The sequence below is a fragment of the Pleurodeles waltl genome, chromosome 6, assembly GCF_031143425.1.
Source record: "Pleurodeles waltl isolate 20211129_DDA chromosome 6, aPleWal1.hap1.20221129, whole genome shotgun sequence".
NCBI classification, from domain to species: domain Eukaryota; kingdom Metazoa; phylum Chordata; class Amphibia; order Caudata; family Salamandridae; genus Pleurodeles; species Pleurodeles waltl.
Window position 1 is genome coordinate 1,555,332,953 of NC_090445.1, and position 15,631 is coordinate 1,555,348,583.

Genomic DNA, 15,631 nt, shown 5'->3' on the forward strand with positions numbered 1-15,631 from the left:
CGTTTTTGCCACTCATAAGCCTTGCACTAAAAAGAAACAAAATAGTACCTCAATCACATAGGGAGCAGTGGATGGACACTAATTATGTTGACTCAATCAGTGCTTGGTCCCTGCTCAACACAGGAATGGAAATGATGCTTGGCAGGCAGTGATAAATTACAAGACTTTAAATAAGAGTGGCAGGCAAGCCAAGAAATGATAAACGGGTAGGCTCCAAGCCCTTACTGCTTACAAGAGTGTCTCGCAAGCAAGACGCATGCGCTAGCACATGCTCTCACCAACTTAACCCTAAAAAAGGATGCTCATCGATTAAAGATCGAGATAATAAACTGACACTGTGGGTAGGCCTGTACCTAAGAAGCCCCTTTACTGTCTACTATGACCTACAACATGCTTAGAGGCAACCAAATAGACATCGCTTTGGTGCTTGCCAAACATAACATTGCTATGACCTGAAAGTTGTCGACACCCCCAATGGTTAGATTGTGGCTCCAAGATTTGAAGAAATTGGTTATATATTGAAATAGATGCACTATCCTGGGATTGCAAAGCGAGGACCTTGCTTCTCTAAGTGGGATCGATATCTATAAGAAGTGGAAGAGAAATCAGACGACAGGCTGCACAGAGGGCAAGGTCCGTGCTTCCATACTGGGGGTATTAGATAATTTTTACTGGGTGGATGCCACGAACCCTAAGGACACCATGAGACATTGCATGCTACCAAGGTGAAGGAGTATTGCACCTCTTTATGTTTTTGCAACCTCAAAAGTTTCATCCTTATGTTCGACCAACTCTGCTTGATACAGTGCCCCAATTATTCAGTGTTGCCTGATTTGTTTTTTCATGATTGTTACAGCATGGTTATAAGCTGCATCCTTTTGGTAAACATTTTGCAAAATGTTGCTTGCACATCTTTGTATATTGCATACACCCTCCTTTCTATGTAATTGTGTGCTGATGATCATAATTTGAGTTTTATTGGTGCATTTCCACTCTGAAAGACATGCTGGAGGGGTGCATTTGACAGCTGGCTGCCAACATTTAACATAGCATTCTAAATTGGGCATTTATCTGAAAGTTGTTACAATGCCAGACACCTCCAACTACACCCAGAAAAAAAAGACACCTCTCCTTACCCATCTTCTGCTGTTGTGCTCTCTGCCTTGCCTCCTCTTTTGCAGAGGCTTCTTTTTTGAGCTGTGCTTGGCTGACCAACTTCCACCGGTGACTTATCTATGAGGAGGAAATTGGGTAAGAGAGTATCTCTGCACTGCATTGATAAAACAGTTCCCAGGACAGAATAACATAGAAATGAATTGCTATAGCAAAGTGACACCACAGTAGAGAACCACCATACACAGCGAACAGGTTTAACAGATGCATTTATTCAGTTAACAGCGGTCAGTCAACATATTTGAACATCTGTGCAGGCCCTTATAACAGACTGACAGAGCAGAACATTTACACAATGCTCCAAAACAGGAGTTTTGGAGTGCTCTCACGCAGTAGACCAACAAAGGGTAGAGATTGGGAGAGGAGGCTGATGCAGGAAGAACTGAAACAGAAGTGTAACACAATGTATGGATAAAGCAAAGCAGCAACATATAAAGCAAGTACACAACAGAATGACACCTTGAAATGCATAAAGAATTAACTGCCTTCACGCAAAATATTGACAGTATTAGAGTCAAAATACCTTCACAGTAATCCACTGAGAGAGCACACCACATAAGAACACACTAAGGTACAACTATCCAAAGCAAGAATATGGGTAAGTTCCTTCATAAAACGTTATATGACAGAGCACTAGTGCACAACATTCATAAAAGATTTTATGACAGAGCATTATTGCACAATGGAGTGGATTAGAATAGGACCAGCAATTAATTCAATGACTTGGCAGCTCTGCCATTGACAGGCAACGGATTGCTGACAGCGGTGGGACCCAATGGACTTCGTACAATTGCTGGGGCCATGGAAGAGAGGTAAGAGACACACACACATTCTACCTTAGCCATATGTGTACCCCCCCACTGCACAAAACAGTCAAACAATAACCCACTGCCATTCCAACACAACATAACCCGTACATGCCGAAAACATACATTAACATACATCCATGACACAAAATACACACACCATTGAAACTGCACCCACAAACCACAAACAATACAACTAAACACACTGTTACACACACATGCACAACTACACACATTACAACATTCGCCACACAACCCAACTCACCTGAATGTGTCACACGATAACAACAGTCTCACATGCAAGTGACACACATACAGACAACCACATCACCCACCACAGCTCCCTCCACCTCAACAAGCCAATTGCATCACATTGCATACACATATATTAACTCACAGACAACTCACAGCACAACATGACAGGTCCCCTGGCAATATGCACACATGGACACAGTTGAAAGGTGTTAATGTACAGTCATTGTGGTTCTAGCATTCATTTGGCAATGAATACTGGTACCATAATGACAGTTGTGTATGTGTGCGATATGTGTTGTGTAAGAGTGTCCCCATCTGTGTCTGATCCACTTGTGTCCCCCCCACATATGCATGTCACTAGGATTTAAAAAAAAATTACTTTGCCATGGATATGCCTGCAGTGGCCCGACCTCCCGTACAGTGCTCACCCAACGTACCCTGGCAATGCAGCATCCCTTCCTTTGTGCCCAGTGCTAGTTGGGTGGTGGTAGTAGGGAGGGAGAGGCAATAGGGGGTGGTTCATGTTTTATTTGAAGATCAGTGGCAGCATTGACGGCAGTTGGTGTCATGTCGTTTCCAGTCGAAGATGGGGGTGGAATGGGGAAAATCCATCAGTTTCATCCCCTTCCTCCCCTCCAATCCACCACCCCAGACAAAGGTTGGACAGACACTTTTTTCTTGGCAGTAAGGCACATCCAAATCTGCAAGGCAGGTAGGGTGTCTGGGTTACCGTACGCATCCCCTTTTCCCTCTCCCACCGTCGGCACCGGCGGTATTTCTTGGCATAGACAGCCCTGCAAATGCAGGCTTTCGTCTACAAGGCCACCAACATCTAAATACAGTGGTGGACTGTCACAGCGGCGGACGAGTTTCCAGTCAAACAGTCAATGGCAGGACTGTTACTGCCAAGACCTAAATCAGTACGTTTCTCATTTAAATTGATCCACTCACCTCAAAGATCTTAGTCGAAGGGTCAAACTTAGCAGCCTGTGATATGTGAGCACTGGTCTCCTGTTGTGGAAGATACTGAAGAACAAAGGGAAGACATTAAAATTAACCTCAACTTGAGTACAATTGCCTGTGGCATCGGAATGTAAGCTCACTAAAGGTCACAGGGCAAGGTCAACGTGAAGCAAGAAAAGCACTCAAAACACATCTCATGCAAGTCCACAGCGGTGAGAAGCACTAACTGGAAGATACTGTGTGAAAAAAAAATATTTTTTTTAAAAAACGCAGAAAAAAATAAATAGTGCAAGTGTTCCTCATGAAGCACCAAAACCGGAGCACAGTGAGGCAAGGAGGAGATTTTGCACCACGCCCATTAACCATTAAGTACAATGAAAGAATCACTGCCAATCGCACTTCACCTGTATGCAAATGACTGAAAGCAATATAGCGAAGTGTAATTAAACATAATAGGTTAAGTAAGCACTGAAGACAAAGTGAATAAACAATGCTTATGGGGTGAATAGACACAATGCTTTGAGCAAGCAGAAATGTGGTACCATCAAGGAAATGTTACAGAAGTAACAGATTAGACAGGAACTTTTGTGGATTTCTTTTATCATTAGGATCTTTCTTAGGCACTTGACCGATCGTCAAATATATATGACCAAGATATTCCCTAGGACATGCTTCAAAAACACCTTCCATCTTGTTCTCTCTAGTTAAGTTGAGTGTATAAAAGCAGCTACCAAAACATGGCAAAAGGCATGTACCTTTGAATGTTCATGTACTGAAAAACAACTCACCATTCTGAAAGGGTTCTCAAAGGATTCCATTATACTCCTAGCCTTCTTCTGGGCCACAGTTATGTCCACCTTCTCTTCAACCTCTTCGGAATCCTGGAACAAAAACAATTTTGACTATCTCCTAGATGAAGGACATACTTAGAAGTAATCACACATTTTTACTTTCAAGTTATCTAAGGTGAATGTTTGTAACTTATAAGAACGGGCAAATGAATTTACTAACTTTACAAGTACATTACTCTGTAGAGAAATGTTTGTAGCTCATGAAGACTCAGGAAAATGTACTCTGTGCAACTAATTTGGCAGATTCAGCACCTAGCATTAAAGACTTCTATTAAATGTTGCAGTGACACCTGGCAGGTCACAATCATTATTTTTGCAAGTTCATTCTCCCTGTCCGATAAGTAAAAGCCAAAGCCTATGCTGCGTGGACTCATGAAATGGCAATCACAGGAAATGTAATATGATAACATATGCTTATTGAGTAATTTATTTCGATATAATTAGGGCATACAAAGATGGAATGTAAAATTAAACACTCAAGAATGACAGAATAAAGCCAATAGAATAACACATAGGATAAACTCAATTAGCTTTAAAACCATTACAACATGTTTACAGTCCTTTATACTCAAAAGCATCTTTAAACGCAGCTCTCAAAAATGTCAACCAGAATAAATACATGGCAAATTTAATGTCACCAAGGTAATGAAAGCAGCTGTACACTTTCCAAGAATAACTGAATGTAACACTGGGCACAGAACCAAGCACCTGGACCCCAAAAATGAGAGAAAAAAATCTAACTTCCATACAAATCTACCCAGATTAAAAAAAACACAAAAAACACACAAAAAACAATTGCATTTGCAGAAGAAGCAAGTTTCTCTGGGGCCCAGACAGCAAAGTTCTGTAAAAAAAACAAAATCCTACTGTTAAAGGTTCTCTTGAACACAGGAAGACAAACGAAAAGGACATTCTGGACAGAAAGGGACTAGTACTAAGATTAACAACTGCATTTGCACATCAGAGCAACAAGTGAGCTTTGTGTTTGCAGAGCTGAACACTCACCAAATAAACGCAAGGAGTTGCAGCAACAACGCTAAACCTATTGGTATAGTATGAAACCAACCACCTACAGTCAAACATGTTTTGGTTTGCAAAGAATGAACAGAATTAATGAAATGAATAATAGCTGTGAGGCAGTCAATTCATAGCTGTCTATTAACAAGAGTCAGCACTCCTGCATGTTGTTCTGGATAACGTTAGAAGGAAATTGTAAATTAACATTTTGCAGGGCTGGAGGTAAGCTGGGCACAATTTATAACCATAATAAACATACCTTAATGGTGCCAAATATCTAACGAATTTGCTTATTGATGGCAAATTCAGACAACGGTATGTGTGACCAGAAGCTCCCTCCACTGTAATTGATGGCCTTGAGGCCCCGAAGGGACCATTTTGAACCCAGAGCATTCTCGGAAATGAATACTAGTAGTCTGCTTTCTAGGACACACTACTGGAGATTACTTTGACATATTTTATGTAAATTTCGATTTTTCATCATTTCTCTTTTCTGTTTTTCAATTGTTTATTAGTTCTATTTACAAACCACATACGAAATGCTTGTGTTGAGTTCAAATCACAAATAGCTTTTAGCCTGTGAGAAAGCAAACAGCTATCAATAAAAGGCAGATCTGGCTCTTTTTGGGAGCCTAGAAGGGACACAAGGGTTTAAAAGTATATGATTAAGATTTATAAACAACACTAGCTCTGATCAGGCAGATTGATGGCTCAAACTGAATAGGATTCCTTTTTGCAAGGAAGCTGCTCTAACAGCGGCACCCTGGTTTTAGTTAATCATCTGTTCCCTTACATGTTAACAAACCATAGGTCACAAACACCTCTGGCTACAGGTTGTGTTTCAAGTACACGCCCTGCACTAACTGTATCTGTGGCCCACCCTCAGTGTCTCATGCAAGATTTTTGATGCACCCCAAACCCGGAAGTACTCACACTGAATATGCTGATGCAGGCCCGGGCAAATAAGGAGCTGGACGGCGGAGCCTTCTCCTTCTCTTCCTCAGAAAACAGACTTCCCCGCTTCAGAAGTAGTGCTGGTTCTAAAAACAGACAAAGTGTGTCAGCTCCCTGATTTTTTGCCAATCCTCCTCTTGGCAACTCACAGAGAATCTTTCTAGTGCTATTATTATCTCCGTCTTCGCTTGACATCCCAAACAACCCCTCCCAACCACAAGCTCGTACTGCATGCTGCTCTCCTACAATATCGACCGCGGATGTCATCTGTACATTAAAAACTCTGTTTTCAAATGTAATTTTGCTACGGATTCTCAAACTTAGTCCTCACAGCCAACCAGTAGTCCACCACATCAGTCTTCCAATGGCATCTCAACACTGATCTATGTCCTCACACGGCACTACAACTGTGGTCTCAAACGTCATCCTGACACATCATAGCATCAGTCCTGGAGTGGCACTCTTCCACCGAACGCTCGGACTAGGTCCTCGTGTATCACCCAGCTAATACTGAAAACAGTACTTACATGCTAACTTGACACATTCAAGTCCCCAATGCAGCCCACTGTCATCAGCATCCTACAAACTGTCACGACGTGGAACTGTGTTACTGCCACAAACCCCGGCATCCCAGCAGAGGTTCAGCATCTCCGTTTTCACACTGCAGTCACATGGAACTATCACTTTGCCCCCAATGTAGTATCCTGTTCCTAATACCATAATAGAGCCATGGCCTTTCTTTACGACACTTGGAATGATTAGCGCCTTTTTAGGCTTCTTTGAACTTACTTTCTATACAGCCACGGTTAGAAAATCCCACGGCTGGGCTATCCTCTGAAAAAACCCACAGTTACACCAGCTGATCTCAGTTATCCCCATTTCCTACACAACTTCAAATGATTATTTGCCAAAGCTGCCAATATCCACGTACTTGTCATCTCTGTTGAAGTTAAAACATCAGTTTATGCTGTTGTACCTGAGCTAGGGGGATTTTGGGCTTCATAGAAAGCTGCCTGGGATCCATCATGAGGGCCAAACAAAAGAGACTCGTTCCTCTGAAGCAAAAAGAGAGGAAAGAGGTGTTGTTATAGAAGTCACATAATAAAATGAAGCAGCCAAGCCATGTGCACGGGGGGGTGGGGGGGGGGGAGGGGGGGAGCGAGCGGCTCAGCAACAGCTGGGTAAGACAACAGTAGGCAGTCCTAACTGTTTTACAACTGCAGACAACTCTGCTTCCAAAAATGGTTTCTGCAGCGAGTTAACATATAGACCTCAATTGTTTGCTTAAATACGAGCCATACTATGGGGCATATCTCTCCAAACAACAATTAAAATTGGCATAAATACAGCTATTGAGTTGTAGGAAGTTGGCTCTGTATGTGCTATTTCAAAGTAAGGAATAGCATGCACAGAGTCCAAGGGTTCCCCTTAGAGGTAAGATAGTGGCAAAAAGACATAATACTAATGCTCTATTTTGTGGTAGTGTGGTCGAGCAGTAGGCTTATCAAAGGAGTAGTGTTAAGCATTTGTTGTACATACACCCAGGCAATAAATGAGGAACACACACTCAGAGACAAATCCAGCCAATAGGTTTTGTTATAGAATGAAAATGTCACTTACCCAGTGTACATCTGTTCGTGGCATCAGTCGCTGGAGATTCACATGTTCTGCATAGCTCGCCATCTGGTGTTGGGTCGGAGTGTTACAAGTTGTTTTTCTTCGAAGAAGTCTTTCGAGTCACGGGACCGAGTGACTCCTCCTTTTGTCTCCATTGCGCATGGGCGTCGACTCGATCTTCGATTGTTTTCCCCGCAGAGGGTGAGGTAGGAGTTGTGTTGTAGTAATAGTGCCCATGCAATGGAGTGACTAAGTATGTACCTATTTAAGGCTAAAATAATATATATACAAATATACAAGGTTGAAGCTAACTTCCGAATTGCTACAGGCTCCCGGGGAGGTGGGTGGGCACATGTGAATCTCCAGCGACTGATGCCACGAACAGATGTACACTGGGTAAGTGACATTTTCAGTTCGATGGCATCTGTCGCTGTAGATACACATGTTCTGCATAGACTAGTAAGCAGTTATCTCCCCAAAAGCGGTGGTTCAGCCTGTAGGAATGGAAGTGGTTTGAAATAACGTTCTTAACACGGCTTGACCTACTGTGGCTTGCTGTGCGGATAGCACGTCTACACAGTAGTGCTTGGTGAACGTGTGTGGCGTAGACCATGTGGCTGCCTTACATATTTCTTGCATTAGGATGTTTCCTAGAAAGGCCATGGTAGCACCTTTCTTTCTGGTTGAGTGTGCCTTTGGTGTAATGGGCAGTTGTCGTTTTGCTTTAAGGTAGCAGATTTGGATGCATTTAACTATCCATCTGGCTATACCTTGTTTTGATATTGGGTTTCCTGCATGAGGTTTTTGGAATGCAATAAATAGTTGTTTAGTGTAGGAAGTTGGCTCTGTATGTGCTATTTCAAAGTAAGGAATAGCATGCACAGAGTCCAAGGGTTCCCCTTAGAGGTAAAATAGTGGTAAAAAAAATAGATAATACTAATGCTCTATTTTGTGGTAGTGTGGTCGAGCAGTAGGCTTATCCAAGGAGTAGTGTTAAGCATTTGTTGTACATACACATAGACAATAAATGAGGTACACACACTCAGAGACAAATCCAGCCAATAGGTTTTTGTATAGAAAAATATCTTTTCTTAGTTTATTTTAAGAACCACAGGTTCAAATTCTACATGTAATATCTCATTCGAAAGGTATTGCAGGTAAGTACTTTAGGAACTTCAAATCATAAAAATTGCATGTATACTTTACAAGTTATTGACAAATAGCTGTTTTAAAAGTGGACACTTAGTGCAATTTTCACAGTTCCTGGGGGAGGTAAGTTTTTGTTAGTTTTACCAGGTAAGTAAGACACTTACAGGGCTTAGTTCTTGGTCCAAGGTAGCCCACCGTTGGGGGTTCAGAGCAACCCCAAAGTCACCACACCAGCAGCTCAGGGCCGGTCAGGTGCAGAGTTCAAAGTGGTGCCCAAAACACATAGGCTAGAATGGAGAGAAGGGGGTGCCCCGGTTCCGGTCTGCTTGCAGGTAAGTACCCGCGTCTTCGGAGGGCAGACCAGGGGGGTTTTGTAGGGCACCGGGGGGGACACAAGTCCACACAGAAATTTCACCCTCAGCAGCGCGGGGGCGGCCGGGTGCAGTGTAGGAACAGGCGTCGGGTTCGCAATGTTAGTCTATGAGAGATCTCGGGATCTCTTCAGCGCTGCAGGCAGGCAAGGGGGGGATTCCTCGGGGAAACCTCCACTTGGGCAAGGGAGAGGGACTCCTGGGGGTCACTTCTCCAGTGAAAGTCCGGTCCTTCAGGTCCTGGGGGCTGCGGGTGCAGGGTCTCTCCCAGGCGTCGGGACTTTAGGTTCAAAGAGTCGCGGTCAGGGGAAGCCTCGGGATTCCCTCTGCAGGCGGCGCTGTGGGGGCTCAGGGGGGACAGGTTTTGGTACTCACAGTATCAGAGTAGTCCTGGGGTCCCTCCTGAGGTGTTGGATCGCCACCAGCCGAGTCGGGGTCGCCGGGTGCAGTGTTGCAAGTCTCACGCTTCTTGCGGGGAGCTTGCAGGGTTCTTTAAAGCTGCTGGAAACAAAGTTGCAGCTTTTCTTGGAGCAGGTCCGCTGTCCTCGGGAGTTTCTTGTCTTTTCGAAGTAGGGGCAGTCCTCAGAGGATGTCGAGGTCGCTGGTCCCTTTGGAAGGCGTCGCTGGAGCAGGATCTTTGGAAGGCAGGAGACAGGCCGGTGAGTTTCTGGAGCCAAGGCAGTTGTCGTCTTCTGGTCTTCCTCTGCAGGGGTTTTTCAGCTAGGCAGTCCTTCTTCTTGTAGTTGCAGGAATCTAATTTTCTAGGGTTCAGGGTAGCCCTTAAATACTAAATTTAAGGGCGGTTTTAGGTCTGGGGGGTTAGTAGCCAATGGCTACTAGCCCTGAGGGTGGGTACACCCTCTTTGTGCCTCCTCCCAAGGGGAGGGGGTCACAATCCTAACCCTATTGGGGGAATCCTCCATCTGCAAGATGGAGGATTTCTAAAAGTTAGAGTCACTTCAGCTCAGGACACCTTAGGGGCTGTCCTGACTGGTCAGTGACTCCTCCTTGTTTTTCTCATTATCTTCTCCGGCCTTGCCGCCAAAAGTGGGGCCTGGCCGGAGGGGGCGGGCAACTCCACTAGCTGGAGTGTCCTGCTGGGTTGGCACAAAGGAGGTGAGCCTTTGAGGCTCACCGCCAGGTGTGACAATTCCTGCCTGGGGGAGGTGTTAGCATCTCCACCCAGTGCAGGCTTTGTTACTGGCCTCAGAGTGACAAAGGCACTCTCCCCATGGGGCCAGCAACATGTCTCGGTTTGTGGCAGGCTGCTAAAACTAGTCAGCCTACACAGATAGTCGGTTAAGTTTCAGGGGGCACCTCTAAGGTGCCCTCTGTGGTGTATTTTACAATAAAATGTACACTGGCATCAGTGTGCATTTATTGTGCTGAGAAGTTTGATACCAAACTTCCCAGTTTTCAGTGTAGCCATTATGGTGCTGTGGAGTTCGTGCTTGACAAACTCCCAGACCATATACTCTTATGGCTACCCTGCACTTACAATGTCTAAGGTTTTGTTTAGACACTGTAGGGGTACCATGCTCATGCACTGGTACCCTCACCTATGGTATAGTGCACCCTGCCTTAGGGCTGTAAGGCCTGCTAGAGGGGTGTCTTACCTATACTGCATAGGCAGTGAGAGGCTGGCATGGCACCCTGAGGGGAGTGCCATGTCGACTTACTCGTTTTGTCCTCACTAGCACACACAAGCTGGCAAGCAGGGTGTCTGTGCTGAGTGAGAGGTCTCCAGGGTGGCATAAGACATGCTGCAGCCCTTAGAGACCTTCCTTGGCATCAGGGCCCTTGGTACTAGAAGTACCAGTTACAAGGGACTTATCTGAATGCCAGGGTGTGCCAATTGTGGATACAATGGAACATTTTAGGTGAAGGAACACTGGTGCTGGGGCCTGGTTAGCAGGGTCCCAGCACACTTCTCAGTCAAGTCAGCATCAGTATCAGGCAAAAAGTGGGGGGTAACTGCAACAGGGAGCCATTTCTTTACACAAGCCCCCCCCAGCCCACAGGCCAGGAGACTCAGCCAACGCTGGAAGAGTCTTCCTAGTCTGTCAGGCGAGGAAGAGTAGAGGAAATGGCTGGTTTGTTGCAGGGCCTACTCTGCCTTACATCCTCCTGTTCAGGTCATTCCCTCTGGGGAACTGACCCACTTCCACAGTGATAGGACCTAGTCTGAACTGCCTCTTGTCTGTGCTTTTTATGTCTTCACCCATTCTCTCTATTTTGAGGTCAGAGGTATCCACCTCTGCTAATCTTATCTTAGCCAGGGTCACCCCTAGCTTACCCAAAGAGGTTACCCAGAGCTGGAGTAACCCCACCATGACCAACAGGGTCAGGGGGCCTAACTTGTTATTTGGCATGGGGTCAGACCACCATGCCAAGGATAGTGCAGCCATAAAGGCTAACACCCAGCAGAGGCCACTGACAGCTGTCAGTGCCCAGAACCACACCTTTAGCTCTTCACCTAAAAGGGAAGGGGCTAAGTTACAGGCTTCTTTGGGTTCAGTTTGCCTGTCTGCTGTATTAGAGTGGGGGGTTACCACATCTTGTAGTAAACACCCTTCTTCCACTCTTTCTTCTGTTAGCTGAGGAGCCACCCACTCAGGTTTAACAGTTGCCTGACTAGCCAGGACTTCTTGTGGGTCAGGTTGGACTTTATCAGGGCCATTTTTGGAGTTCTCCCCTACTGGAGCAGAATCTCCTTGGCTTGCTGTAACCTTGGCTAAAGGTTGTCCACCCTTCCTACTCTGTTTTCTTTTCTTCTTCTTCTGGGGTCTGCTTGCATTTACTGCAGAGGCAGGACTTCCAGAATCCTTGGGAGAGGACTGGCCCTGGACCAGTTCTTCTCTTAGGCTCTGACTAACCTCTGGGTAGTCATTTCCAAGGAGACAATCAAGGGGGAGGTCTGTACTGACTACCACCCTTCTCCAGCTAAAAGTTCCACCCACTTCTAGGGGCACAAGAGCCACAGGCCTATTAGTGACCCTGTCTGGGCTAACTCTTACTCTGGCCATCTCACCTGGGATGTACTGGTTTGAGAGCACCAGCCTGTCATGCACAATAGTGTGACTGGCACAAGTGTCTCTCAGGGCAGTGGCTGGGATTCCATTCACCTGTAGGTGGTGGAAGTGTCTACTTCCCTCTGGAATCTCCAACTCACCTGTTGGGCCCATTTTCCAGTTGAAAGCTATGAAGACCTCCTCATCTGAGGAGTCATCTCCAATGGCTACACTGGTTACCCCTGGAATTTTGTTCTGGGGTTTGTTTTTGGGACAAGAAGTGTCCTTGGTGTGGTGCCCAGACTGTTTACAGTTGTGGCACCATGCCTTAGTGGCATCCCAGTTCTTACCCTGGTACCCACCTTTGTTTTGGGTTGTGTCTTGGGGCCCACCCACCTGTTCTGGTTTTTGGGGGCCTACAGAGGACTCTTTTTCTTTTTTTCTAGTGTCACCCACTTTCTCCTGGGGAGTTTTTGTAACCCCTTTCTTTTGGTCACCCCCAGTGGAAGTTTTGGTTACCCTAGTCTTGACCCAGTGGTCTGCCTTCTTTCCCAATTCTTGGGGAGAAATTGGACCTAGGTCTACCAGATACTGATGCAACTTTTCATTGAAGCAGTTACTTAAAATGTGTTCTTTCATAAACAAATTATAAAGCCCAACATAGTCACACACTTCATTTCCAGTTAACCAACCATCTAGTGTTTTTACTGAGTAGTCTACAAAATCAACCCAGGTCTGGCTCGAGGATTTTTGAGCCCCCCTGAACCTAATTCTATACTCCTCAGTGGAGAATCCAAAGCCCTCAATCAGGGTACCCTTCATGAGGTCATAAGATTCTGCATCTTTTCCAGAGAGTGTGAGGAGTCTATCCCTACACTTTCCAGTGAACATTTCCCAAAGGAGAGCACCCCAGTGAGATCTGTTCACTTTTCTGGTTACACAAGCCCTCTCAAAAGCTGTGAACCATTTGGTGATGTCATCACCATCTTCATATTTTGTTACAATCCCTTTGGGGATTTTTAGGATGTCAGGAGAATCTCTGACCCTATTTAAGTTGCTGCCACCATTGATGGGTCCTAGGCCCATCTCTTGTCTTTCCCTCTCTATGGCTAGGATCTGTCTTTCCAAAGCCAATCTTTTGGCCATCCTGGCTAACTGGATGTCCTCTTCACTGGGGCTATCCTCAGTGATTTCAGAGGTGTTGGTCTCTCCTGTGAGGGAACCAGCATCTCTGACTATTATTTTAGGAGTCAGGGTTTGAGGGACCCTGTTCTCCCTAGATAGGACTGGTAGGGGGGAATTGTCCTCCAAGTCACTATCCTCTTCCTCTGAGTTGCCACCCTCAGAGGGGTTGGCCTTTTCAAACTCTGCCAAAAGCTCCTGGAGCTGTATTTTGGTAGGTTTGGGGCCCATTGTTATTTTCTTTATTTTACAGAGTGACCTTAGCTCCCTCATCTTAAGATGGAGGTAAGGTGTGGTGTCGAGTTCCACCACAGTCACATCTGTGCTAGACATTTTGCTTCTAAAAGTTGGAATACTTTTTAAGAATCTACAACTGGTTCTAGAATCTAATTCAAACTTTTACAAACTTTTAAACTCTAAAAGAAATGCTAAACAGGATCTAACACAAGGCCCTAGCAGGTCTTTTAAGAATTTAGAAAACTTTTCAAATTGCAAAAATCAATTCCTAATGACAATTTTGGAATTTGTCGTGTGATCAGGTATTGGCTGAGTAGTCCAGCAAATGCAAAGTCTTGTACCCCACCGCTGATCCACCAATGTAGGAAGTTGGCTCTGTATGTGCTATTTCAAAGTAAGGAATAGCATGCACAGAGTCCAAGGGTTCCCCTTAGAGGTAAAATAGTGGTAAAAAGAGATAATACTAATGCTCTATTTTGTGGTAGTGTGGTCGAGCAGTAGGCTTATCCAAGGAGTAGTGTTAAGCATTTGTTGTACATACACATAGACAATAAATGAGGTACACACACTCAGAGACAAATCCAGCCAATAGGTTTTTGTATAGAAAAATATCTTTTCTTAGTTTATTTTAAGAACCACAGGTTCAAATTCTACATGTAATATCTCATTCGAAAGGTATTGCAGGTAAGTACTTTAGGAACTTCAAATCATAAAAATTGCATGTATACTTTACAAGTTATTGACAAATAGCTGTTTTAAAAGTGGACACTTAGTGCAATTTTCACAGTTCCTGGGGGAGGTAAGTTTTTGTTAGTTTTACCAGGTAAGTAAGACACTTACAGGGCTTAGTTCTTGGTCCAAGGTAGCCCACCGTTGGGGGTTCAGAGCAACCCCAAAGTCACCACACCAGCAGCTCAGGGCCGGTCAGGTGCAGAGTTCAAAGTGGTGCCCAAAACACATAGGCTAGAATGGAGAGAAGGGGGTGCCCCGGTTCCGGTCTGCTTGCAGGTAAGTACCCGCGTCTTCGGAGGGCAGACCAGGGGGGTTTTGTAGGGCACCGGGGGGGACACAAGTCCACACAGAAATTTCACCCTCAGCAGCGCGGGGGCGGCCGGGTGCAGTGTAGGAACAGGCGTCGGGTTCGCAATGTTAGTCTATGAGAGATCTCGGGATCTCTTCAGCGCTGCAGGCAGGCAAGGGGGGGATTCCTCGGGGAAACCTCCACTTGGGCAAGGGAGAGGGACTCCTGGGGGTCACTTCTCCAGTGAAAGTCCGGTCCTTCAGGTCCTGGGGGCTGCGGGTGCAGGGTCTCTCCCAGGCGTCGGGACTTTAGGTTCAAAGAGTCGCGGTCAGGGGAAGCCTCGGGATTCCCTCTGCAGGCGGCGCTGTGGGGGCTCAGGGGGGACAGGTTTTGGTACTCACAGTATCAGAGTAGTCCTGGGGTCCCTCCTGAGGTGTTGGATCGCCACCAGCCGAGTCGGGGTCGCCGGGTGCAGTGTTGCAAGTCTCACGCTTCTTGCGGGGAGCTTGCAGGGTTCTTTAAAGCTGCTGGAAACAAAGTTGCAGCTTTTCTTGGAGCAGGTCCGCTGTCCTCGGGAGTTTCTTGTCTTTTCGAAGTAGGGGCAGTCCTCAGAGGATGTCGAGGTCGCTGGTCCCTTTGGAAGGCGTCGCTGGAGCAGGATCTTTGGAAGGCAGGAGACAGGCCGGTGAGTTTCTGGAGACAAGGCAGTTGTCGTCTTCTGGTCTTCCTCTGCAGGGGTTTTTCAGCTAGGCAGTCCTTCTTCTTGTAGTTGCAGGAATCTAATTTTCTAGGGTTCAGGGTAGCCCTTAAATACTAAATTTAAGGGCGGTTTTAGGTCTGGGGGGTTAGTAGCCAATGGCTACTAGCCCTGAGGGTGGGTACACCCTCTTTGTGCCTCCTCCCAAGGGGAGGGGGTCACAATCCTAACCCTATTGGGGGAATCCTCCATCTGCAAGATGGAGGATTTCTAAAAGTTAGAGTCACTTCAGCTCAGGACACCTTAGGGGCTGTCCTGACTGGTCAG

General features: G+C 45.7%; 1 protein-coding gene across 1 annotated transcript in view; it reads right to left on the minus strand.

The window, feature by feature from the left end:
- The window catches only part of EXOSC10 (exosome component 10), a 166,415-nt gene that overhangs the window by 57,400 nt on the left and 93,384 nt on the right, over nt 1-15,631 (minus strand). Inside the window, exons 16-20 of the mRNA XM_069241235.1 lie at nt 6,996-7,074; nt 5,999-6,105; nt 3,986-4,078; nt 3,186-3,260; nt 1,137-1,233 (exon numbers count right to left, since the gene is read on the minus strand). Coding sequence (XP_069097336.1) covers nt 1,137-1,233; nt 3,186-3,260; nt 3,986-4,078; nt 5,999-6,105; nt 6,996-7,074 — 451 coding nt within the window. The remainder of the gene's footprint in view (nt 1-1,136; nt 1,234-3,185; nt 3,261-3,985; nt 4,079-5,998; nt 6,106-6,995; nt 7,075-15,631) is intronic.